General features: G+C 36.0%; 1 protein-coding gene across 1 annotated transcript; it reads right to left on the bottom strand.

Annotated features, from left to right (window-relative positions):
• Nucleotides 1-1451: 1451 nt before the first annotated feature.
• Nucleotides 1452-27646, bottom strand: UBE3B (ubiquitin protein ligase E3B). The gene is made up of 29 exons (XM_072415372.1): nucleotides 27553-27646; nucleotides 25322-25503; nucleotides 24613-24688; nucleotides 22793-22962; nucleotides 22461-22581; nucleotides 21177-21236; nucleotides 20632-20736; nucleotides 20417-20513; nucleotides 19650-19735; nucleotides 18454-18536; nucleotides 17233-17338; nucleotides 16999-17119; nucleotides 15420-15597; nucleotides 14937-15106; nucleotides 13536-13703; nucleotides 12614-12785; nucleotides 12389-12507; nucleotides 12182-12296; nucleotides 11276-11375; nucleotides 11060-11179; nucleotides 10313-10489; nucleotides 9697-9807; nucleotides 9475-9612; nucleotides 8886-8951; nucleotides 7627-7685; nucleotides 6523-6705; nucleotides 6012-6123; nucleotides 5835-5927; nucleotides 1452-5206 (listed from the first exon to the last, which is right to left on the bottom strand). The coding sequence occupies exons 4-29, from the start codon at nucleotides 22951-22953 to the stop codon at nucleotides 5015-5017; spliced, it is 3213 nt and encodes a 1070-aa protein (XP_072271473.1). The 5' UTR covers nucleotides 22954-22962; nucleotides 24613-24688; nucleotides 25322-25503; nucleotides 27553-27646; the 3' UTR covers nucleotides 1452-5014.
• Between the last annotated feature and the right edge of the window lie 84 nt (nucleotides 27647-27730).

The raw sequence follows: 27730 nt of genomic DNA, 5'->3' as shown, positions 1-27730 counted from the left end.
ATTATTATTAAACAGGATTTATATAGCGCCAACATATTCTGCAGCGCTGTACATTAAATAGGGATTGCAAATGACAGACTAATACAGACAGTGATACAGGAGGAGAGGACCCTGCCCCGAAGAGCTTACAATCTCACAAATTAGGCTACATGCCCTTTTATTATCACCAGCCCTAAAGCTACGTACACACGGCAGATTTTTATCGCCCGATAATGGGCATCGGCCAAATATCGGGCGAAAATCTGCCGTGTGTACAGTCGGTGTCGTCCATCGTCCGAACGACTGACCTGCCGGATCCACGGACGATGGACGATCCTAATGAAAGGGAAGGGGGAGAGCGCGCAGCAGGGTGCCGCTCCGTTGCTCCCCCCCTCCCCTCTCCATAGAGCATGAACGGTGTTGTATGTACAGCACCGTTCATGCATCATGCAGTCCCTTGTCGTTGGAAAGGATCGTGAAAGATCCTTTCCAACGACAAAAATTGCACGTGTGTATGCAGCTTAACACAATGACACCAGGACAGTTTTTTTCTTTAAAGGAATCCAATTCACTTAAATGTTTCCTCTCCAATGATGACAGCTTCTGCTAAGACACACATGTATATATTGGGGATTTATTCAGACAATTTTAAATATCGAAAGGTATTTTGATTTAACATGAAAAAAAAAATACCCCAGTTTCTTGTGCTGAAAGCAAAATATATTTATGGGATGGTAAGCAAGGTACAGTTTTTATGGGAGAAATACAATTCACAAAGTTGTATCAATGGTATATTTTCCAACACAATTTCAAATTCAAATTTGGCATTAAAACATAAAAAGTATTTGCTGAAATGGAAGTATTTATGTGATTAAAAAAATGCAGTCAAAGCATAAAAAGTAAGCTATGCAGTATGCAAATCTGTTTTTTCACAAAATAAAAATGTAAAAAAAAATGTTTACTATACATCTTTACTATGATCATCACTGGTGTTCAAAGTTGTATTCTATTCATAATATCATGTATTATTTGACATAGGGAAATTTCCGTTAATACTTTTACTGACAACTGTCTTTCCTAAGAATGTTTTTCTGCACTCACCAACACCAGCGATATCACGTGAGGAAAGACAGTGGTTCACATACTATCCTATACCCACAATGAGCATTTCTCTTTTCTCCCGGAAGACAAAGTGAGCAGTGAAAGAGAAACATAAAGGAAGGTATGGGATGGTAGGTCTTCCTAGAGAGGATGGCACTTAAGTAAACTAGTAAACACCTTCAAAATGTGTGCTCATTTATTTGTAGTGTTTTTACCACCTTTATAATTTGCTAATTGTTTGGCTCCATGCATTTTGCCTATTTTGTAAAATCTTTCCACCATATATTTGTAGCAGAACCATAACACACTATTTAGACCACAAACCAGATTGTTCCATTATGGTAAGGTATCTGAGGAAAGAACTGTAAGTCAGCAACTGTTTCTATAAATTTATTAAAACTAAGCCAGCAAAAAAAAATGTTCAGTAATCACAAGTATATTATTATGTAGGCATTTATCATTCTCTGTACATTATGTTAAAAGTAACAAAAGCCAAGATTTATACACATAATTCCACCCACTATATTAACATGAGAAAGGTTTGTTCCTTTAAGCCAACTTAACAACTTGTCCAGTTATCATTTCCCATTGGTCCCCAAGTACTATTGCATAGAAGCCATGGTTTCCACTGCACTGATGATGGACAACAACCCGCAAACTGCTTTTGCAGTTAGGAGTAAATGGCTCCATTACATTGGACAATTTTCTTGTTGTAAACCAGTACGGTTGGCAAAGCTTCATCAACTATCCAAAAATGGGAAAACCCTTCATTCTTGAATTTGGTATAGAAGTGTGGCATGCAGAAGCCTCCTCTTTTAAGAAGGCTCTAACATGCTTTACACATAATTCTAAAACAGTTTATGAGAACCTTATAGTGTTTTTGACCAATGTGTACATATACAATATTTTATATACAATATTAGCACTCCAGCTAGTGGGTTCCTTTAAAACATCTTGTTTTGAGGCAAATTAAAACTTATATAAAATAAATATTTATGTTAACTGATTAACAAAGGAGCAATGGACATCTTAATGAACCACAATACAATACATAGTGCTTGTGTGACCAACAAAGGTTTACAACATTAAAATTATTTGTCTATTATGAATAAAAAGAAAGTTGAAATTGGATTGTTTTTATACAAGTTTAGCATATACCTGTATCCTCCTCAGGAAACAGTAAGTGTTGTCTAGAAGAACCAATCAGATGCTACAAATCCATTTTCTAATGCCAGCAATTTCCTGGTCAATATAAAAGGACCACACTTTACTAGTTCTAGTATTAATAAATGACAAACACAGCACAATCCACTCATTAGTGACTGGGTGTATATTACAATCAGTAGATGTAAATTACAGCTTTTCATTATATCCATGGATAATTATATAACACTGGAGGTCAGCAAAACTGCACAAAATCTCACAAAAGGCTACTGTCCCTGGCTAAGGGCAGCAAATTTAAAAAAAACAATGTAGAATGTTCTTTTAACACTCTTTTACATTGGACAACTGTTTTTTTCCTACATTTAGCTGTCTCTTACACTGAGACAGTCTTTTTTCCCGTTGAAGGCAAAGTTAAGTTATGTCTTGTAAAGAGCCTCTTTACACCCCAGATACTTGCTGTGCCAGAGGTCACCTGCCCCTCCTTTCTAAGTAGAATCTAGCAAAATTCCTCTTTCCTCCAAGTCTGTGGGAGCATGTAAACTTCTGTGACAATGATCAGATTTAATTGCTAGGCCTAGGATGCCCACAACATGATGTCACTACTCCCCTTAGTGTATGACATCGGAGAATTTATTGCCAGCTAAGATGAGGAACGTCTGGGAAGCTTTGGCAACATCATTATCTTGGGTTGGAGGGGCTCCTATAAAGACACCATCACTTTGTGCTGAATGAGCAGGGTGAAAGCATCTCTTTAAAGAGCCAAAATATAATCTTACTATAATAATTTAAGCACATTATAGGGAGATAGCAAAAAGTACTCGTCTGTCCACAAGTAGACATCAAATGCCTTACGAAGCATAAATATTGTGTTGTTTTATTTATAGTACATTAGCTAATAACTTTTGTATTTAGTATTTTTAGAAATAATACAGCAAGGCTTTACTTATTACACAGCAAGAGTTTGTCATGCTCTGCTTCTTGGGAATCTAGCTCTGACAGATTATAAGCCTGTGTGGCAGTTAATAAAAAGTTCCTTTTATTGGAGGCATTGGAAGCAACGATGGCAGCACGTTTTAACTGTAGGCTGACTTCAGATTAGTTTTACAAATACCTCCATTATAAACCTTTGCAGTACTATAATAGCCCAAAATGTTCTGAACGGTGCTTTCAGCAGAGGAGGTGGAGATGAGCCGTCTACAATTTATCCTTCACTCTTCCTTCTACAGCAGGCCATTAGATGCGTTTATAAATTACCTGGCTAAGACAAAAGAATGCTGTGGCAGCCTATTGTTTTCAGCTTTCTTGGATGACAACAATACTTTCTGTAACAGGCACTGGGGAGGCTTTTAAGGCAAGAAAGACAGTGCACAGAACTATTGTACATTTAGTAAAATGCATACAATAGCTATATCATTGTCATCTTTGCCACTATCTGCCCTGGGACAGGAAACTATTTTTGTGCAAAACTGCTACTTAGTTTTACCTATATTCCAAAAGGAGTAAAAGAGAACAGCTGAATGTTAAAAGACAGATCCACCCAAGATTGATTCTTGCTTTTGGAGGAGAAGAATCGATCAGTCGTCTGGATTTTTATTGAGCTACTGTTATCATTGACTTCTCAGTTTATTACGACTAGTGAATTTTTCACTGCTCAAGTAAACCCAGAGTGGGATTAAATCAGAAAAGTCTAAACTTGCAAAAGTAAAGAGGAACCATAACATTTTTTAAAAGTGTGTGAGTCAGGGTTGTTTTTACATTCCAAAAAATCAATCCCTGCGAGGACCAGTTCAATAAAAGCTGAATTTTAGGAAAGACAAAACACGAAGTAAAAAAAAAAACACGAGGGAAATTGATGAAGAAATTGATAGGAAAAAAAAAATAATAGGTAGACATAACACAGCAGTGGTGATCACATAAAAAAAAAAAACTATGAACATTTTTTGTTAACACACAAATAGAAATACATTTTCTTTAGAGACAGATTAATAGCTTACACTACTAATGAAATGAGGGAGCCAGCTCCATTACATGTATTGAAATACCAATAAATAGTTTAAAACAATACTTACCAGTAAATGTACATATGATGTTACATCCACTTGGTATATCCTTGCCTTAATTTACAAGATCCTGTCCTCACTCTCAGCACCCTCTTGATTTTTGACAAAAAAAAAAAACTAAGACAAAAAAGCAGATAAGCAGCTTTTTTGTGGCTTACAGATTACTACGTCTTGTTTTTGTTCAAATGGAGAGGTGTAAAACAAATTTTTTGAAGTCTGTGAACCTTGGAAGGTCTCATAACGTCCTGTGGGGAAGTACTATGACAGGAAGTATAGAGAATCTTTTCAACAGGGATCAGAGAGGACATTATTGACTTGATTTTAATATAGCTGGAAAAGTTTAGATCTACTATAAGTAATTTTTTTATTGCTTTTCTGGGTGCATTCCAAATGAGGGTATGTGTTAGCCAGAGCATTCTATCAGATTACAACTGCCTTTTATTCTATTGTGGGCAGCCTATGGGGGAAATATTCAGGGGGCTAAGGTCAACACATACAGTTCTGCTTTCAGACACATTGATAGATAACCTCCAGTGTCTGCAACCTGAGGACTTAAATCATGCAATATAAGTAAACTGCATATTTATATAGTGTGATTCTGTCATCTCTGCCATTGCATCACAGTAATTACAGAATATGCTGTGCTGCCATAGGACAGAAAATCTATACCGTTTAGGTGCAAAATCAACAGTAAAGTCCAAAAACAATTGTTAAGACAGCTCAAAGCCAGTGTTCATGCTGATAGCATAACGGAGTTTCTCTCTGAGAATTGCCTTCTTACTGTAGTTGGGAAGCTTTAGAAGATTAAAGCAGGTGGATGAAGTGGGCAGACGCCCTCCTGGCTCTTTTTTCCTGATAGTAAAGAAGCCACGCAGCACACTGCCTAAGGTGTCCCCAGTATCCTGGAAAAGATAAAAAGTTGTATTTATTTTGAAAGAGCTACATGTCAATCCAATCAAAACAAATAAAACTGCTTGTAGGTAAAAAAACACAGGAACACATATATGCACAGCAACATTCATTGATCCACTTTAAAACCAGGCAAATGTGTTTCATTTCTAAAAAATGAAAATATACTGTTTTCAGCTTTGCTGGGCTAGTAGAAACTATTCCCTCGAATACATTTTCCACCAATTATATCTAGTCATGCAACTTTGGAAATAGGTCAGTAAAAAGATTGCTTTGGTCTAAGTTCATAACTTTGTGAACACATATAACTACAATAATAGCAAACTCTTACAACATTTTCAATAAAAGATGAATGCCCCTTTAGTAGTAGACTACTGAAGGAGACCGTAAAATGCAAGATGCATCTTGCAATTTGGGGTTGGATAGGATATAGCAACACTTATGTGTGAAAGGCTAAATAGGGCCCAGGCTGTTACTCTTATTGCACTACAAAAAAGTCAGGGGCCTTCAAATATTTTTATGGTGCTAGTCTTTGATGACCTTTATTTCTCCATGTCAAAAGGCAAATAATTTTAACCCTACTTTAGTGTAGATATACTATTATATGAATTAGTATCTCACCTGATCATCAGATACTTCTACACAGCGAATAGAAAACGGTGGTTTGAGGTAGGCAAAGCCAAGCAGAGGAGGACGGGAACAACTTGTAACAAACTGAAGAAAAAAAAAATCCAGAGGACGCCATTAATGCATAAACAAATTATGTGGGTAATATTAAGTCTGTATAATTTTTTATACCTTAAGAAACATGGCTTTCTCCTCGGAGGTAAAGTCATTAGCTAGAATATCCCACAACCAGATAATGACTCGATGACTGCCATGGAACCCTCCATAGTACACGGTGTGCTTCCTATTAATAAAAAACATTTTCAAATAACAATGTAAGTATATAAAGTTTAGATATCAAAATGGATAATGCTTTATTGTCTTTATTGAGAATAAGTGTTAACGTCATAAAACAGATTCAAGATTACAAGACACTGTCCTCTCCTGATTTCCATAAAATAGGGCCAGGTTTTTTGTAGGTTACAGAGTTAACTTTAGAAGAAATGTAAAAATATGTGAGGTCACATCTTAGAGAGCGCTGGATAGCACTGGATTTATGGCAGTATCAACAAGAAATTTCCACATAAACTTATTGGGTTATTTGGGTTTACTTTTTTTTAGTGTAACAGTGCGAAAATAATGAAAACTATCTATACATGATATGTAATGATACATACCAAAAACATATATTTATTTGACTTACTTTAGATCATCCAGGTCAATCTCAGCATTGTCCCCTGATATAAGACGCTGCAGTTCTGGTGCAGAGAACATGCGTATCCATTCAGGCCGGATGATAGAGCGGAAGCCGCCGATTAGTGCAGCTGTCTGGTTTTTAATCTGTGTGTGCATGCGGAAGTGAGCCATGAGATGGATATAACTTATCCTGAAGAATAAACAAAATCAAACTTGTTTATATAAAGTACACAATCAATGTGTGGTTCCTGTTACAAAATGCTATGCTCCTTATTACTTTTAAAAGAAAAATAGTTGCATAGGTTGAAAAAGACAGATAGACTGAGTTGAAGAATGAGCTCTTATAAGACACTTTTAATGTGAAAATTAGATATTGCATGTAATAGGTAAAAAAAAAAAAAAAAAAAAAACTGTTTTAAAATATTTTCTTGCACGGGGCAGAGGGGGTTGGGTATTCTTTGCAAAGTGAATTATCAGCATATTTACTAAACTTAAGCTACGTACACACTTCCAATTATTATCGTTGGAAAACGAACGACGAACGATCCTGCACGATATATACGAACGATCGTATAGCACCGATCCTGCACATAGAGATAACGACACGATTGTTCGTAGATATTGTACACACAATAGATACGATCGTTTAAGCGATAGAGGAACTATGTGCACGACAGGAAAGTGAACGAACGTTCGTTCATTACGCATGCTCTGAACATGGACGATCAACGAACGACCGTACACACGAACGATGTTCAACGATCGTCGTCCAATCCGATCCGCCGGTCCGGTCGTTCGTTTCCAACGAGTTTCCTCGTTCGTCGGCGTCGTTGGTTACTTTTTTACGAACGATTTTTTGCCCAATCGATCGTTCGTCGTTCGATTGGAACGATAAAAATTGGAAGTGTGTACGCACCTTAAGTGAACTATCTTTTGCAAGGCCTTTATTAAACAGTCTATATTCTGATTACAAAAGTCTAAATTGGCCCCATTGTGTCCAGTGGCTTATATTAACTTTTCATCCCCAGGGTGAACACTATACATTCAGACAAACATTGTGCACAAATTACTTGAATGGCAGTCAGTGCTTCAATACAATGTGTTCACTTACTTGTTCTCATTAGTAACTGCAATTGATTTACCTCCTGGAACCAATTCATGACACACCAGCTAAAAAAAAAAAAAAAAAAAAAAGCTTTTGAGTAAACTGCTATTTAAAAAGTATTTCCTGGCACAACTGACAGCATATTTTTAAGAGTCAGACCCATCCTCTTGACTTCAAAGGGCTAATTTACTAAAACATAAAAAGAGACCCGTCTTCTACCATGGTTTTTAGTCTCTCTAGGTGGAAAACCCCATGTATCTGGTAAAGCCATTCATACTCCATAGGTATTGGGGTTGTCTCGTTGGCAATAATTTGTCTTCAATACTTGCCTGTAATTTTCCTTTCCTGGCTACCATCCAACTATTGGACTATTTGTGTCTAAATCCCCTCTAAATATCGGAAGGACCTTTTCTTTCTGGTGTCTGGTGTGTGTAATATGGTGGCTGGAGGAGCAAAATTGATTTTAACTGATGTTTATAGATATAAGAATTGATGATGATTAATTGATAGATGTTTAAAAGAATTACTGAACATTTCCCTAAATAAACATGTGCTAAACACATTGGATATCTATCCAATAGGAAAACTGAGTTTACCTTTGTAAACTGCACTAAATCAAGAAAAATTGTACATATGAAAATGTATGATATTATAATTTGAGGCTTAGGTGCCATCCATAGGCGATAAAAGCTTCTGCATGATAAAATATTGTTGTTATTTATAATGTACTATTTACACTTGTTAGTAAAAATGTGCATTACCTGTGTCTTTGGACACAACCCTCCCACTCTCCCATCACCAGCTCAGATCTGCGATGGGAGAGTGGGCGGGTTATGACATCATGAGGTCACTATGGGGGAAGTTTCTTCCTCTTGTGACAGCCGACTCCCCGCGCAAACGTGGTCTGGAGCTGGTAAATTTAGTGGTCCCCACTGTTGTAGGGGATTTAAAATTGATAGGCAGTCCATGGTAGGAAACTCACAAACACATTGTACTTGAAGAAGTGGTCATAAATATTGCCAAATCGATGTCAAACACTGGTGGAAAGTTGTGCAAAAAAGCTTAGAAAAGGTGATTTCTGCTAAAGGGGGCAATGTCAGCCATACACCACTCCACAAAATCCACTGATATTTTTGTTGAAAAAGTACTAAAACGGTAAGTTTCCACTGTGTTTTTATTCAAATACATTCAAAAGTGCAAAACCTTCTATGTATTCCCTTTAAACTGTAAGCCACAAACACAACAAAATACATTAAAATACCCACCTGACCCATTACATCTTCATCATATGAAAGCGTGAGGCCCAGATCACTAATATCACCATCATAGCGCTGAAAAACACAAAAATTCCAGTAGTATCAATATGAGGATGTGCAACACCGCCCAACTATATCTGAAAATGAAAAGTCAAAGTCTCAAATTTGATTACTATAAATTAAGTTACTGTGTAGCTTTGCCTGGCTGTACATCTGCAGCTGTCTGTCTTTTCCAGCCTTTTATTTCCCTATTAACATATTGTGGTTAGGCAATTGCTCACCCCCTTCTTCCTTAGAATGACTACTTAGTCCTGCCTCATGTAATAGTTTCTACTGTAATGCAGGGATACTGGGAAGTGTATTTTGGCATCCACTGTTCTTCCTAATTTAGATAACACTTGATAACATTTGACTGACCCTCAACTAGCTGAATTTGGAGAGGAGAGGTAATGAAAAGGTATTGCAGTGTGTTGGTTTTAAACAGATATGCTGTAAACCAATTTGCTTCTACACACATATGTTCAAGATATATGAATAAACATGCTGACAATCAGTTCCATCAGTGTCCCAAACCATTGTACTGTTATGTAGTACTAACCTTAATGGATGTAAGATTCTTATAGAATTCAGAGTCCAGGGATGGCAGCTCATCCACTGAGCTATAAAAAATGCTGTGATGATGCCCTAGCAGCTGGCTCAGGAAGAATGAAGCAAATGGTACATCTACTACAATACCCTGAAATAAGAACAAATTTAAATTGTCATTTTAATAGCTATTCTTATATTTTTTTTAAATATGGCATCTTGAAGGGTATCTTACCTCATACACAGCCTTTCCCAGCATCTTTCCTACAAATTCAAACAACTGGAGGTAGTTTTCATGGATATATGAAGTAGGAGATGGGTATAATCGATCTCCAGTGCTTGTGGTCTGCAAGGAATCAGGATGTGCAAATTATAATATAGGTAGCATTAAGGTGTATCTAAACCCAGAAATGAAAATTTAATTTATTGAAACTTAGCAGGTCTTGCTACATTTTTTTGTACATAATGATCCTGAAGTGAAATACTTCATGTCTTACAGTGATGACTTTATTTGCTATATTGTAATTATAAAGGAGGAGCATTGTCACCCTAGATTAAGAAGTGACTTAGGAATACAGAACAGTTGCCTCTCATTGGACCAGATTTCATAAAAATCTCCAAACCTGGCATTGATTTCTTAAAAATATATTGCTATTAGTTAGCTCAACCCATGAAGGAGAGGTATTATGTATTTTACAGAGGTGTACTGGGCAGGGCTGTTAAGATTGTTTACGATAACCCTGCAGAGTACACTGGCCACAGGGAACCACTACAATAATGATAGGATCTGCAGAAGTTTGTGGTTGTGTATGTAATCCCTATCAAATTACCCAAGTATCATTTTTAAGTACCTTAAAAAGATTCAGAGCAGGATCAAACACTTTCTTTATAATTTCTTCCAAAAATTCTTTAAAAACACCATCTTGGTCTATTCCAGCTTCATCAACCCCAAGGTCATTGACAAATTTCACTCTGATGACGCCTTTCATGACAATTTGTGACAACTGCCTCAACTGGTCATAACCATCCTATAAAATGAATAGAGCAAAGACATTTTTAACTAAGCAGCATACTGCATTGCAAAGCTATGCATTTGTTTTTAGATCTTGAAATTATAAAAAATTATTCTCATGTACTTCTGCACTCAATCAAAAGGTAACAAAAGGTAATGCAAAAAAAAAGAAATAAATAATAAATTATTTAAATTTGAGATCAGCTGCAAAAGTATTTTTGATTGTTATAATTATGCAGTCTATAAAAAGAAAGCCCATAGTGAATTGAAAAGATTATTAGCAATTATCTCATCATAACTGGTCATATTAGATACAAAACCCCTTGGCTAAAGTTGCTATTTTCAATTTGTAAGAACCACAATGATGTCATGGTTCCTTGATCCTAAATTCTAGCAACATGGAAGATCTTTATTACTGCACAGTACTACTGCTATGTGTAGAAGTACAGTGAGACCTGGCTGTCATAATGATGCACTTGCATGAGGTCCATTACAGCCTGGGCAAGGAGAAAGTGAGTGATGTGATTTTTATTATTCACAAAAAAAGTGAATAAATACGGTCTTGTTTCTTTGAATTTGAACATACCTCCAACATTCGTGACCTTCTTATAGTGATGTGGGTAACATGTGGGGAGGCTGTGGTTGTTTCAACCAAACCCAGCTTTTCCTTTTCTTTAGTTACTATATTTCGGAACAAAAGTACCCTCTACAAGAAAGAAACAATCACTTGTAAGACTGCACAGCATAATTCACACTTGTGTGTATAAATCTAAGGAGAGTGGATGCGTATAAATAAACTTGCATTTTTGTGTGGTATGACATGAGGGATGTACTGAAGCAGGAGTTGGGCTCTCTTTCTCTCTTTGTCCAATTCTTGGAAAAGTACACCAGGTTTTAGATCCCTGAAAGAGTACAAATGGAATAAACAAAAACAAAGTAATAGTAAACATGCACATAAGATTTTAAGAAGAAACTTGCTTTTGTATTCTTTAAATGCTTTTAAATTATAATACATACAGAAGTTTACCATGGTCTTCATTCTTAACCAGTTACAATTTCCAATGTTACTTGAAAGTAACCCTATCATAAGAATATATGAGTTGGTTTGCCCCTCACATAAATGCTAACTGATCACTGACAATCTCTGTGCTGGAAAAAGTATGGAAAAGTATGAACAGTAGGAGCAAAATCAAAACTTTTTTTTATGCAGGCTTGTTCCAGGTCTATGGCTCAAAACAAGAAAGAAGCAAAAGGGTCAGCATGACAGCCAAAATGTAACAAGGTAGTTAAGCCCTGGTGCCCAATCTGCAGCTCTTTGACTTTGAAGTAGTGAAATAGTTTAGTTTAACAATGAGATGACCATAATGTGTCTTTGACCATCTCTTGTAGCATGCTTCTGTTTTGACTGTTTTAAGTTACACATCTGTAGTCTCTATCTCTCACAGCAAGCCTATTGATTAACTTGCTGCAAATTTTTAGTTTTTAATGGTGTTAAATGGATTTTTTTACCACTCTTTAGTCATGGGTGTTGCATTAGAGCCCCCCTATAGCGAGAAAGTTGCCCATCCTTGCTCTAAATAATAGGTTTCTATTAATCGTCTTCAATGTAGGAAAAGAACATAAAAAACAATGCATACGGTATCAATGTACTGTAGCAAGGATGAGCCAAGGTTTAATATTGATTGTAAACACACAAACACGCACTCACTTTCTGAGCCAGTGGTCCTCTGGAGCAAATCTTCTACGACAATCTCTTTCATACAGAACCATCAACCAGCCATGCACAGAGTGAAAAAGCTCTAGAGTTTCTCCATTGGCATTTTCTGCAAAAAAAGAGGAACAAATACATATGTGCAACTGGCCCACAAACATATTTATACTAAAGAAAAAGAGTGTTTTAATATTTTTTTTTTACCGAGAATACTATCCCAAATCATCTTGAATACGAAGGAGTTTAGAAAGGAAGAAATAGTGACAAGTTCTTCAAGTTTGAAGGAGATCTGCTCTTCATAGACCTCAATGTCATCCAAAATCCTATCACACAGAAGTACACATGATCAATAAACAGGCATATATATATATATAGACAATATCAATGCAATATGAATATCTGTACAATGCACAAACACACAATGCTTACGTAATTAGGTGCCTGGAACAATCACAGAAGAGAACCAGCATAGCCAACAGTCTGCGGGACTCCTCTGTGTCATTATTCAAACACTCAAGGAACAGTTTCAATCCTCCTTGTGGTCCCAACTCACAAATGAATGCCCACAGTTTTGGCAGGAGATCATCCAGATAGGTAAGACCTAAATTTAAGATAAAATACCAGCAAATAAAGTATGCCCTTAACATTCCACAAAACACTAGAAACTGTTTTGAAATATCTGTTTTTAAAAAAAACATGATTGTCCTATTACATTGTTTTAAAATAATAATTAAAGGAAACAAAGGCCACCATACAGGTCTAACTTATTTCTCCAACTTCTTGAACACTTAAAGATCAGTGTACTTTTATAAAAAAGTGCCTTTATTCCCTCCTGCTTACCCCAATCTAACCAATCCTACCATTCCCTGCAAATTTATACTTCCAGAGAAGGAAAGGGCTACTAGTTTTCTTCCCTGCACACATATTTGCATTAAAGCCCTATAGATTTTTCAGTTGGGCTGCGTTCTATGTCTGGAAATGAAAGTAGACAAGCCCTATAGAAGCCTATCGAACCATAATGCCGATGCAGGCAGGAAAGAAGTCTAGTAGCTGTCAAATGTAAGCTGACTATATAAGTGCGACTCTTTGTTACTCTGAAAGTATGAATCTGTGGAGAAGGAGGGTAAAGGGGGCAAAAGTAAAAGTGCTCTTTGCATTAAAATCAAAGTATCATTTAAATGCAATCTTTGAGAAATTTCTACACATAGCAAATCTTCCCTACCACTCATTAGTTGGTTTTCTTATGCAACAGCCTGGTAATATATGGCTACAGAGTAAAAATACTATAACTTTGCATTATAATGGTTCCTAAAGAAAAGGCTTTGAGGACTTTCAGCGAAGTGGCACTAACCAGTGAGGATCTGCAGTCGGATTTGTGTAAGAGTGGTAAGTGCAGTTTGATACAAAACACAAATATTGCACACTTTTTGAACTTCTTGAGAGTCAACTCGTTTTCCTCCAACAGGCTTCAGGATATGGCGGACAGATGCAGATTTCTGGAATGCACGTTTAAACAGGTCTGGGGGAAAAACAAACTTTAGTAGCACAACAGATAAGGAACTCAAATAAACAGGCATACACATATATACAATATTTAACTAACAAACTCTAAAAGGAATACTGATGAGCCTTATTTTTTGATACTTGTTTTTACACACTGTAATGTAAAAAGAAACAACATTAAACAGGCTGTGCAATCAATTGATAATTATGACAAGTTTAGTATCATTCAGATATTGTAGCATAAATTATTAACATTTCCTGAATTTTAGTTTAAGGCTAAATTCTTAATGGATGTGTTATCTATTGAAATCAACAGAAATGCTCAAAATGCAGAGAACACATCATGGCATGCATCATCGTGCACTATGATGTGCATTGACCATCAATACAATAAAGTACCTAGCGACATGTGATGTAAGAATGAGGTTTGGGTATGCAGATACCATAGGTAGCTAGCCCCCCCTCAATCTTAAAAGGGAGGCACAGAGCAGCAATACTGTTAGTTTATTCAATACTACTGTAGTGAAAGGATAGAGGAAGATTCTTTATTTACATTTGTAGTACAGTTAGGTTAGCAGGCACTTTTATCTGTTGTCTCAACCATAGCAATCGCTTTTTTAGGGGATTGGTATTTTCAAGGGTTTCATTTTTTTTTTTTTGAAGTATACTACTTTTTATTTTATGCTCATACATCTTTAATTTTAGGGACAGTTTTGTCCCTTAAAATGAGTGATAGACCAGTAGCAATAAAACCTAAAACTGACCAAACTCCCACCATAAAACTACAATGGTGATTATGGCTAAGTCTGAATTTGTCTTATGACCAACCCTGTTCAACTACTGTTTGAAATGCATTTAAAGGAAAAAGCACAGATTTTTTTTTTTACCTACATGGTGTTCCATATTTTTGCTGAGTTACATTATTGGTGGTCAGAGAGAGGGGGAGCAGCATGAATTGGGCAGAACAGAAAATCCTTGTTAACGAAAGAACAATATATCAATCAAACATCAATCTGTAATTTCCTATCTTTTAAGGGATTTAGGGTAAACTCTATGTTTATATTGAAACTGTTAGAAATATTGCTCAGCTTAATTTTATTAAATATCAAGAGACAGGAGAGGTGAACTACAGTAATATGTAGTACTATTTAAGCTGGAAGAAAAGTTTAAATATGTATTAAGCAAAAATGACTGACCCCATATCCAATGATGTATAAACTGGAACCTGTGCTTTTAGCAGAGAACTTACTTTTCATGGGTAGGTTGTTTTGGGGAGATGAGCTTGGAGTGCCTACGATAGACAACTCTGGATTTTCAGCAAGCTTCTTGCTAAGAACCTCCCGGAACAAGATGCGGATCATATGGACACCCCACAGGTGCTGAAGTTGCTTGGTGAGTAAAGGCATTGATTCATTGAGACTAGAAAAAAAATGCGGAAAATTACTTAAGTTCCAGTAGACCGTGAGTCATTTTAACAAATATTTTTTTTTTAGGAGTAACTGTGTAACGAAAGAAAAAAAAAAGCATTGTAGTATTATAGACAATAGGAAGAGAATAAGTCAATGTCATTAAGGTATAAGCCTATGGATGTCAAAAAAAGGTAAATCAGGACAAATCAGGAGAAGGAATAAAGAATTAAAATTGGAAGGAAGCTTTTAAAAAAAACAAGGACCTACAAAACATAAAATCTTTTTTTTTTTAAATAGGTGAAAATCTGTTTTAAGAAACATACCCATAATCAACAGTCTGGGAAAACCAGCCCAGCACAGGGTGCCAGTGTGTGAGGTTGGACTTTTTCTGTGACACATACTGCTGGCAGTATGATAACATCTGTGTAAGGACACTGACAAAGTGACCAGTTTCTTCTTCCAGCACTTTTTCAGTAAGGTGTCCAAGATGAATGAGGTTGCCTATAAAAGGAAAAGGTGATAATAATATGAATAAGATGGAAAAAGAAAAAAAAAGGTCTTTCAAAATATTTGATGCTGCATAGTGAGCTAGCTAAAAAATAAAATGGTAATTTCTTGCATTTAATGTTGTTTTGTGTCCTAATTAATTCCTTTGACAAGAACTACATATCCTAAATGCCTACTTGCCAAGAGATGATATTGTAATGGAACCAGAGGTTGTACAATGCAATGGGGGGTTTGGGTAGGATAAAGTAACAGTAAGAACATATATAAGAGATGTAAGACATGGCACAGTTTAGAACCACACAGGGTAAAGAAGAAAAGGAAAAATTGGAAAACACACAAAACAGGCCAGAGGTCAGGACTGCTTCTAATCAGACGACCATTTAGCTGATGACATTGTGGTGAAATTGAATATTATAAAGCCTGGAGAAAGATATGGAAACTGACAAATACTTTTTTTTAGGGCAAAAAAAAAGGTGCAGGCCAACACACAGAGTAGGGCAAGACACAGCAAGAAAGACAGCTGGATGGAGTAAGGAAGTTCTAGTAGGGCAGAAAGAGACATCAGGTAATTAATAAAAAAGCAAGTTTGTATAGAGATGCACAGCAAAAGATTGTAGCACAAAAATAAACAAAAAACATAACAAACAGTGGGCTAGTCAGAAGCAAAAGGATCCAGAAAGAATGAGGGTAGGTAGTAAGCAAAGGAGGAAAGAAATAGAAGAATGCAAGGCCCACAATTATAGTGGATGCAAAAAATGCACCCATCTCATTCAATAACCTACGAACATGTGAAAGAAAGTGTCAAGAGTGAAGAGGAGTTAAAAAGTGAGGCAGAGTCTACATAAAGCTAGGTACACACGTGCAATATTTCTTGTTAGAAACCGAACAACTAACAATTATTCCCGATTATTTTGATCGTATTGTGCACAATTTTGTACATGCTGCAACATTACGATCGTTCAAATATAATCCACCAATAATGTACACACGCTAGACACGATTGTTTGAACGATGCAGGAAGTGACATGCAAAGGAGAAAGTGTACTGCAGAACCATCCACGATCACTGAACGCCTGTACACACAATAGATTGCAAACAATCATCACCCAAATAGATACGCCGGGGCGATCGTTCATTTCCAGCGCTGTTCACTGGCGTCTTTATGCACTTTTTTTGTTAATTATTGATTATTAATATTTCCAACAACAAATATTGCATGTGTGCACGCAGCTTTTGAGTAGCAGGAGAAGATGGACCACAAAACAGAAGTGTGTAAAAGTCACAATGAAAGCAAAAAGTGGTGGTAGTGGGTGACCTGTAAAGAAAGCCATGTGAGTGGTATTACATGCGGCCTAAGGATATAGGGATTATGGATAGATGATAAAAGGCCCTTACCTAGCAAGCAGAGAGTGTGACTTCCTTCCAGACACATACATATATCTCTGCACTGCTCTTCCCAACTCAGGAACAAAATAAATTTATGAAAGAGTCCATTACATTCTATTACAGCCATCCGCTACAATGACAAACAAAATTAAAATGACAAAAGTGTGAATTTATTTCAAAATCATATCAAATCTGTATGTAGTCACCATTTAAAAATCTGCAAATATTGTTGATGGGACTTACATCTGGAGTGAGGATAGATAGATGTGCAATCAGAGCTGGTACTGACATAATATGGATCAGGAACGATCGGAGAAGATTGTCAGAAAACTGAGCAGCCACTACAGGACTAGAAAAAAATCAAATGGAAATATTTGTATATTTAAAATGTTGTTTTATCAATAAAAGTGTTAAAAATAAACATATGGCTATAAAGAAACACAGGCAGACATATAAATGGATTTGAATATGCTATCAACATAGGCCTCCTTATTATTTTGTTATTTATACATATCCTTTCTCTAAGACACACGAAGAGGCCTACAGCTCTTTACAATCTGACATATATACAATGTACATTCATACACAACCTACAATCTGACATATATACAATGGATATTCATATACAACCACTGAACTTATCTTCATCTGCATTCAGTTGTGCATGAGATATTAACCATATTAACAAAGTCAAAAGAAGCTATTAAATCTATTTCCATGTAGGATTTTTTTTTATCTGCACTTAGAATAACAAACTTACAAAGTAGGGTTTTAAATCAGTATATCTGAAAAAGGGAAAGTAGTACTTAGATAGATGACCAATGTTCATACTTGATAATAGTACCACCATTGCAGAACCTTAATGCCTTGCAGAATGCATACAACCCTTCCAGCTCCTAAAATGAAATGCTAAGGAGATTGAGCGGTGTTGAGTAAATAAATGTTAGTTACCAGTTATAGGGGAAGGACTGCATAGTGTAAATACAACTACTGGGATTTTGGGATTAGGGAAGTAGTGGATAACTGAACTGAGTTGAATACCACTCACCTGCTGATTACCAAAAATGTCCTGGCTACAAGCCAACGTACAATTCTAAAATCTGCAGCAATTTTTTTTTTATTAATATTTCCCCAGGATTCCAAGAATATTCAAATGCCATTTAATATGCCGACAGATTAAAAACTGGATGCAGGAACTAATTTGAATAGTGCTGGGACCCCAACCCCAATTTGGCCAGGAGCTTACGGTTGAGAAACATTTGCACAATCCACTCACTCCCTCATCTTTAGATACTTTTCAAAGGGAAAAATGCTTCAAAAGGACATCAAAGATATCAAGTTCTAAAATTGTTTTACATGTAAACTTTGTTAATATTATCCCAGAGTTTCCTTAGACATTAGTAAATGCCTATAGCTTCACCAACAGTGGATAGTTGACAAAAAACAAAGAAATATCAATCTTACCGTAATGCTAGTGAAAATAAGGCTGTTAAAGTGGCTTTGGAAAGAGAAGGGCGTGATCGTGCCAGACCATTAGTAAGAAGGATCTGCAAAGAACAATCCACATAAAACTCACACCAATCAAATGGAAATTTACAATGAAATGTTTATCCAAAGAGAATATATATATATATATATTCAGATCATTTTCAATTGCTAACTTAGTTTCATGAGTTTTTAATACTACTTTATTTTGTTCTTAATAAATGCTATTATGCTATGTTTAGTATCTCATTTATTTTAGGATGATAAAATGACTGTAGTGATTGAGGAGGAATGAGAATATTTGACCAGGACAAGTATTCAAAGAGTGGTCACAACATCTCTGGGGAGTGCGCTTGTACAATCTTGGGCAATCACAGTTGCAAAAATCATGTGAGGATTAGTTTTTGGGTCTTTTATGAAAAAATTAAAAAATATAAAAATTCACATGACAACAAACACACAGGACAAAATTTTGTATTGTTCATTTGATAGTATTAAGAATATTGGTCACTCATATTGATTTTCACTAAGAAAAGCCTTAACTGATATGAGAAAAAAAGGTTTGAAATGATGGGTCAGCTTGTCTGATGAAGCAGATTTTGATCTGAGAAATGTGTTACAACAGATACCCCAACCTATGGATACACTTGATCACCTGCGGTGGAAATTAAATGTCCACTATGAAAACATATATAGTACTCTGCTATCATGGACTGTAAAATTGATATGGATGAGCAAAGAACAATTGTGGAGGTAATATACTTGATGTTGTAAAAACTTTCTTGCATGTGCTTTATTTGCTAATTTGTTTAGAGTTAATTACACCTTTTGTATGTACTTTCAGGACTTGTACTTCAAAAATCAATGGATAGTCCCACCTTTTTCTCAAATTTAGGCACTAGTGGACTAATCCTAATGTACGGTCTGTAAAAGAAAACCACACAATGACCTGTGCTGATCTGTACGATCTCACAACCACGGCATCAGGCTTTATTAATTGCACTGGGTAATATATTAGTGCTTTATAAATCAAAATTATTAAAAATAATAATTTAGTAGGAGTTAACAATTTTCCAATTAAGTGGTGCTTTTGATGAGGAACATCACAATAGTTTTTATAAAAAAGGTTCATAATTTTTGCAGTGAAAACACTAGTATAACCTATGACAAAGTACCTGTAAAACGGAGTAAAAGCCTTTCTGATTGAGATGACCCATTATATTTGCACATATATGGTTCATTGCTGGTCTCAAGCTTTCTCCTGCAATAAATACAGATTGATAGCGATGTTAAGGAAAAAAACAATCCTAATAAAAAAAAAAAACTAACTAATATGAATTTGCTATGAAAACAATACCACAACTGTTTTAGAAAATTTTGCAAATCAGGTCAAATGGTAAGGTTGGGGATCATCCAGGCATTTAACTGTTTATTACAGCTAAATAATTCACAAACCTTTTCATTTTTTCAGCCATTGCTGCACTTTGTGATATAAAAATATGTTCCTTGATGAACAGAACATTCTGCTTATACTTATGTCCTCTAGGCCTAGTCTGGCCCATATATAGAAGATATGCACCAGCATAGCCCGTAAACAATGTCACTGGATAGGCTCTATGCAGATCATTACACACACAGACATGAATAGGTTTCGAAGTAAGGTCTTAGGATACTTGTTTTAAGAAAAAAAATTAAACTTAGGCAAACAGTGGTCACAGACGTCACCTCTAATGAACATTTTGTCTCGAGGCTTTAACAATTATTTTATTGGCTCATTTAGGAAATATCTTTTGCAAAGAATGCCTGATTTAATTATGCTTAGAAAAAATCGTTTTTTAATATTTTTTTCTTTATCTTTTAGTTACTGTGTGATTGCAGATTGTTTTATACAATACATATATTGTATGAGGCAGAATAAAATAAAATAAAGTGCAAAACCCACCTTTCCCTCTGAATATCTTCCATGTGATGGTGTCTGTGAAATTTACCAGCATAGTGAGGTAGAGAGTGATAAGTTTGGAGTCCTGTAGGATGTCCGGCTGAGTTAAGATTAAAAAGATCAATATTATCCTGTTTATATATGCTTTCATACAAGAAGAATTCACTCTAGTAGCTTTTGCAATGTAAAAATTTAAACTTAAGGGTAAAAAGACTTACTTTCAGCATCTTCAGAAACTCACAACATATCCATAAGATGTCTTTAATTTGCTTTATCCACAAAAGAGTGAGGTCTTTAGACAGAGCAAGAGACACAAACCACACCTGTAAGACAAATAATTGTTTAAAAACTAATGTATATATATATTTCATTTTTTGGGATATTAAAGCCTACATTAGCTCGACATTCACATTACTACTAGCAGGCTACCAATGCCAGTTTTGGTTTTATATGTACAGGTTTCTATTGAAAGACATCTGTAGCAAGGGACATACTCACGCTGGTATTACTAAACTCTCCTTTTCAAAATGTTGGCTGTCTGGTTGTCATACTGATTCACTAGCTACAATTATGTAACTACAAATAATTCACTGACCCTGAACGATTATGCATATGAAAAGTTTCTGAACAATTATGCATATGAAAAGTTTCAACTTTAACCTTTATGCTCCTAATGAATACTTTTTCCAGGTCAGTGGAGCAAAACAAATCAGCTACAAAGTGTCACAAGAAGAATCAAACAGAAAGTGTTTAAAATACATACCTTGGGATCATTCTCACACTCCATACTGTTAAGAATACAGCGGCAAAGTTTCTCAAATCTCTGTAAAATAACATAAGTTTGTGTAAGATTACTGATAAACTAGGAAGAAAAAACTTCTAACAAACATATTAGGTAGAAACTGTTAAGATCAATGTGGTTATTAATATTTTATACTAAGTGCTATACCCAGGTTACAACACTTTCAGGCATTAACTGAAAGCAATCATGTAAGCCACTTATGAAAATCATTAAACACTTTTTGCCACAACCCTTTCTCTGTTTTAGGATCAAACAACTATAATATTCTTTTTCTGATCACAGAGTGTGTTCCAGAGATGGTAACGAGGTCGGGTTGCCACAAGCGATTTGTGGGGCACGGAATGTTGAATATGTTGGTCACTTGATATTCTTTAATCAATAGTCAGCCCTTACAAACTATAACACAGCTTCACTAAAACTATACATACTGGAAAACACATTGTGTACATTTGCCCTTTGTTTCCTGTATCACTAAATCACCAATCTTTCTGAATACAGTTGTTTTTTGTTAGAAATTACAATTTTCCATAAGTGAAACACAGATAGGAAATATAGAATAAATTTTCTTTATTACAATCACAGATTCCCAGATCATCAGCAATGTCTGGATACAAAACTGTACTACTCAGCTGTATGTTGTGCTTCGTGTGTGCAACTTAAAGCTGAATTTTTAGTCCTACCTAAAATGTACCTTTAAAGAGGTACACTTCTTTTGCTTTTCCATCTAGCAGTACCTGTCCAAAAAGTATGTTTTAAGCTTTTTATTGCTCCCTCTATCAGCTCTCTAACAGCCTCTATAAGGCAGCTGTGGGATTTTTTTTTATTAAGAAAAGCATGATGGCATTGTATTCATGCAGACCTTACACAAACATACATTAAAAAAGATAAAGCTTCTTTTTTACATTGAGTTTCCATAGAGGCCATTTAAAGGTTACTATAGATCTGTGACATGAAAAATGTATACCATTTATACTTTTCCTGTTTCCAAGTTAGTGGGTTCACCAACCTAATGTTTAATTAACCTGAGCAGGAAAAATGATAAAAAAAAGTCTTGTGAAGTAAGATTCCCGTTAGGTTACCAGCTGCAACAGTCTGTACCCGCACCTTCCTATGATGTAGTATTGTATTGTGCACCAGTATATGGACAATACAACACTTTTCTTTAAAGGTGCATTTTATTCTAAGTACTTTTTTTATGGAGGTAAATATAAAAAAGTAAAAGACAATGATGAAAATAGCACCTACCACTCTGTCCACCGGTAGCTGGAATATTATTAACAGTTTACGGGCTGTTCGAAAAATGGAAAGAGCATTGGACTTGACTGTTCCATTTTCTGTGCCTTCTAAAAAGATATCGACTTCTTGTCTGTGATCAGCAGAAAACAAAAAAAAACAGAAATACTTTGTAGACATTTTACTGGGTTAAGAAATACTTTGTAGATAATCAAATTTAAATATTATACTGGTCACAAAGTACTTCTTCAATGACAAATATTAATAGTTTACCAAAAAGTAATAACCAAAAAGTGCCTTTTGAATAAAGTTTTTGGCTTAGGACTTTTGCGTCATAATAGTACCTTATTTCCTTCTGAAGCTGACATCTGCACAGGAATCTTCTAATTAGAGCTTGGATTTTTACAGCAGCCCTCTCTCTTTCTTTGAGGCCTTTTCTTTCTTCACGGGCCTGCCTTGCCTTATCTAAGAACTGGTCCTTCGTAGCCTGAGATGCCCCAAACATTTTTGAAAGCTGGAAGAAACAAGCCATAAAATGTAGGAAAATAATGCTAATACTAAAAAGCTATTTGTGTGCATAATATTTAAACAGAACTCAACCCTATTCTTATGCAGGAAAAAATGGTGGCATATTACCCACTATTTAAATTTAAGATAGTTCTGCACAAGGAATCAGCTACTACATTAGCCTTTTAAGGGCTTGTAAGTTCGGCTAAAAACTGACATTAGGAAAGCACTCTAAGCAACCACAGTTATCACCAAACTCATGCCTTGAGGTTAGCATATGCTGTGCTTTTGCTAGTAGGCAAAATGTCAATAAAGACAATGCGCTTTCTTACAACATACAAATTTCAAGGAATATTACTGTAAATAAGTATTCTCCGATTTACTTTTTTCAGTCTTTATTTCTGTGTATTATATACCTGCAAAACTACCATATTATATCACCCTGTATAAAATGTTTACAGTTGACACATTTTAAACTGAAAAACTAAGTAGTCCCTCTTTAAAGACACAGTTTGATGAAACCCCCAAGAGTACAGTGGGTATAAATAGTGTACATGCCTCTTTAAAAATGCCATGTTTTTGTGATTTAAAAAATTAGACCCCAATAAACAATTTCAAAATTTTTCCCACCTTTAATGTTACCTATAACACGTACAGTTCAACTGAAAAACAAACCTGTTAGTGGAGAAAATAAAAAAAATGAACGGTAAGCTGGTTGCATATGTCTGTATACTCTTAATCTAATACTTTGTTAAAGCACCTTTAGATTTAATTACAGCATTCAGTGTTCTTGAGTAGGAGTGATGATGGGTATGCAAAGTTTTTGCGCCAATCATACTCTTGAGTTGTGGTCAAGAAGTTCAACCTTGGTCCCATCAGACCATAACACATTCATTATAACACTATTTTCTCCCATGGGAGACTTGGTTTATTTTTTTTGCAAATCCTAGCCTGTATGTTTTCCTTCCTAAGAAAAGGCTTCAATCTGCAATCCCACCCCATAGTCCAGACATTACCAAAAGGATACCATGCCCATAGTGCAGCATGGTATTGGCAGTTTTGGTTTGCTTTTCTTCAGCGGGAACTGCGGCTTTAGTCAAGGTGGAGGGGATTATGAACAATTCTAAATAACAGTCACTAAGTCCCAAAACCTTCAAGCGTGTGGTAGAAAGCTGAAGATGAATTTCACATTTCAACATGACAATGACCCCAAGCATACATCGAAATCAACAATAGAATGGCTTCACTAGAAGAAAATGTAAGTTTTGGAATGACCCAGACAAAGGCAAGACCCAAATCCAATCTGTGGGGTTACCTGAAGAGCCTTGTGCATAAGAGATGTCCTTGCAATCTGACATATACTGACAAGTCAATATGTACCATGCTGACAGACTCCTACCCAAGAAGACTGAATGCTGTAATTAAATCAAAAGGTGCTTCAAAAGGGTATTAGTTTAAGGGTCCACACACCTATGCAAGCAGCTTATCATGCTTTTTTTCCCCTAAAAGATTTGTTTGTTTTTCAATTAAATTGTATAAATTATAGGACACATTAAAGGTGAGGAACGTTTTGAAGTGATTTATTGTGGTCTTATTCTTTTACATCATAAAAAACTGTACACTTTTTATACCCACTGTACATCATAAAAGTACTTACCTTATTATTTTAATTGCAAACCAACTTGCTAGTAAACCACATTCTGTTTTCTGTCCTCAGACTCCAGTTTAGGTGTCTAGAATACAAAAAAAACAAACATATTAAATGTCCTTTTTGAAAACTGAAGTCTATTTAACTGTACTTCTTAAGAAAGTTTTATGTCACTTTACTCACTCAGCATTGACTTGAATAGTACACACAGACACACACAAACTCATTTGTGTTATAAGCAGCAGTTCTGTTACAACAGGCTCACTAGAATGTGTTCAATATATTCAAACATTTTTCACCATCTCCTATTTTGATTTAGCCCCAATTAAAATGAAATAGAATGAACTACTACTAGTTATTATTTTTTTTTTTCTGTCTAGGGCAGCTATTCTTAATCAGGTTTTCCAGAGTCCAGGACACAGGATGCTGTGTCTAACTAACCTACTACCTAATGGTGCCTGAAAAGTACTGGATTCAACATCATTTGGTAAAGACACTGGCATTATACCAATGATATTTTTCTGTTTGTAGGAGTAAATAGGATATTCTTCTCACTAACCACTAATAGAGGTGGCATTTTTCAAACTGATTCCCAATGGATTGGTTTGAAAGAAATATCCCAAAATCTGATTTTTGATAGGGTACCTCCGGGGTAAAAATGTTAAGAAAAGCTGGCTTAGCGAAACATAAAAAAAATAAATATAAAAACAATACCTACCATATCCCTAATTCCCTTTGCATCCAGCACTCTCCTCTTCGCTCTGTGTTGTGGGTGATCCTTAGGTGTCTTTACTTACAATGCGGGACTGCTGTTCCTACATTGTACATAATGATATCTGAACCTGCAACCAGCAGGTCGACTCCGACACAAGATACGGAAGCCACACAAGATAAGGAAGCCTGTAAAAGCAAGAGACAAGGTAAAAACTAGTGCTTTTTAATTGGTACCCTAGGGAAAATGGGCATTTACCCATTTAATACCAACCACCTAACCACTGATTTATTTTATTGGATTTCAGTTCTTCCAATCATTGGGGTACAGCATAACCTTGCTTCGATATGCCCACTCCTCCAAGCTAACATTCATCTATGCATGGTTTTTGATATTTGCAAAATTCTCCCTAAAAAAAGTTGACTTAATCAGAACTCAGGGGATATAAAGGCAAGGTCCTGTAATGTTTTCAGGAAACTATGTGCAGCACCCTGACGCTGCCTCCCACAAACCATGATCTACATTGCATAGAGACCCAGTAATGAGGTCACTAGTTCTAAAATAAAAATGTGAGCATGTTGGTAGTGGAAGGGGGTCAAATAAAGAACTGTAATATGAGGGCATACCTAAACATGCCATTCACTTGTAATCAATTAGGCAGTCCTTCATATTGTAAAGGTGCTGGAAGAGCTAAAGAGGATTGAAAAATCAGATTGTAATGTATATGGCCTGTTTTAGATCGTTTTTCCCCATAAAGTAGCCCTGCTTTCTGTGCACATGTGGGGAAATTTTTTTTTAAAGCTGAACTAAATTTCTTGGAGCTTTTGTCATAGATTTCACCGCAGCTTTCCATGAAGATGGCAATGCTCTTCTATCAGCGGATGATATATTGTGCAGGAATTACATTATCCCTGGTTATTTCTTCTGTATGCGATGATGCCAGACACAAAGCAGAGCTCTAAACTACATGACGCATATTCCGTAAAGTTTACAGCTTAAACAAAAATCCACCAGGAGCCATAGAGCTATGGAGCTAATACTATATGACAAGAGAGACATGCAGTTACTCCAGGTGGGGTCTTGTTTTTGTTGTTTAGGTATGCTTTAACTTCCTGTCCCGGAAACATAAGTTAGATATGATAAAGATATGTTAGATAGATAAAGGCAAGGTCCTGTAATGTTTTCAGGAAACTATGTGCAGCACCCTGACGCTGCCTCCCACAAACCATGATCTACATTGCATAGAGACCCAGTAATGAGGTCACTAGTTCTAAAATAAAAATGTGAGCATGTTGGTAGTGGAAGGGGGTCAAATAAAGAACTGTAATATGAGGGCATACCTAAACATGCCATTCACTTGTAATCAATTAGGCAGTCCTTCATATTGTAAAGGTGCTGGAAGAGCTAAAGAGGATTGAAAAATCAGATTGTAATGTATATGGCCTGTTTTAGATCGTTTTTCCCCATAAAGTAGCCCTGCTTTCTGTGCACATGTGGGGAAATTTTTTTTTAAAGCTGAACTAAATTTCTTGGAGCTTTTGTCATAGATTTCACCGCAGCTTTCCATGAAGATGGCAATGCTCTTCTATCAGCGGATGATATATTGTGCAGGAATTACATTATCCCTGGTTATTTCTTCTGTATGCGATGATGCCAGACACAAAGCAGAGCTCTAAACTACATGACGCATATTCCGTAAAGTTTACAGCTTAAACAAAAATCCACCAGGAGCCATAGAGCTATGGAGCTAATACTATATGACAAGAGAGACATGCAGTTACTCCAGGTGGGGTCTTGTTTTTGTTGTTTAGGTATGCTTTAACTTCCTGTCCCGGAAACATAAGTTAGATTTTGCCAAAGCAAGAATTCCTTTCGTAGTTGTCTCCCCATCGGAAGATTTCCTATTATTTCCTGTTCCGGTGACAACTATAAAATATTGGATTTCTCCTCACTTGGAGACAATAGTTGCCAGTCCACATAGACAGGGTCAGTCTTTCCAATATGGGCACAGACAGGCCGGAATAAAATCCTGAACCCATCCCTGCATATACAAATCTTAAAAAAGGAGTCTCTGCCTAATAATAAACACCAGCAGCAAAATATGATCTATATAACCCCCATATTTCTGCAGCAGCCTAAGGGCACGGTTTAATGACAGCTGAATGCCTAGAGTGTAAATCTAATATTCATCAATCACTTTGGGAAGGAAGGGGTTAAGGGTCAGAGGGGTATCTAACCTTTAGGGGCACACAAAGTCCTAGATCTCCCAAAACAAGAGCCACTCCCGGCTGCGGACAACTCCAGCTGAATTTAATCGGACTGTTTTCGCAAGTGCACCAACTGAGGGCGGAAATACGTCACAAATCATAAAACCTATACTGGCAAGGCCTGCATCATAAAGCGGAAAATACGAAA

The sequence above is a fragment of the Pyxicephalus adspersus genome, chromosome 6 (genome assembly GCF_032062135.1).
Source record: "Pyxicephalus adspersus chromosome 6, UCB_Pads_2.0, whole genome shotgun sequence".
In the NCBI taxonomy this organism is placed as follows: domain Eukaryota; kingdom Metazoa; phylum Chordata; class Amphibia; order Anura; family Pyxicephalidae; genus Pyxicephalus; species Pyxicephalus adspersus.
Note: the sequence above shows the minus strand (reverse complement) of the source record. Positions and strands in the feature narration are given on the sequence as shown.

Excerpts from the sequence above, each read along its gene's own strand:
- UBE3B (XM_072415372.1), bottom strand. The coding sequence starts at position 22,953 with ATGTTTGGGGCATCTCAGGCTACGAAGGACCAGTTCTTAGATAAGGCA. Across the intron at positions 11,376-12,181 it reads GAGGACCACTGGCTCAGAAA|GGATCTAAAACCTGGTGTAC; the intron begins GTGAGTGCGTGT and ends GTACTCTTTCAG. Across the intron at positions 5,928-6,011 it reads AGAAAGCCATGTTTCTTAAG|TTTGTTACAAGTTGTTCCCG; the intron begins GTATAAAAAATT and ends TTTTTTCTTCAG.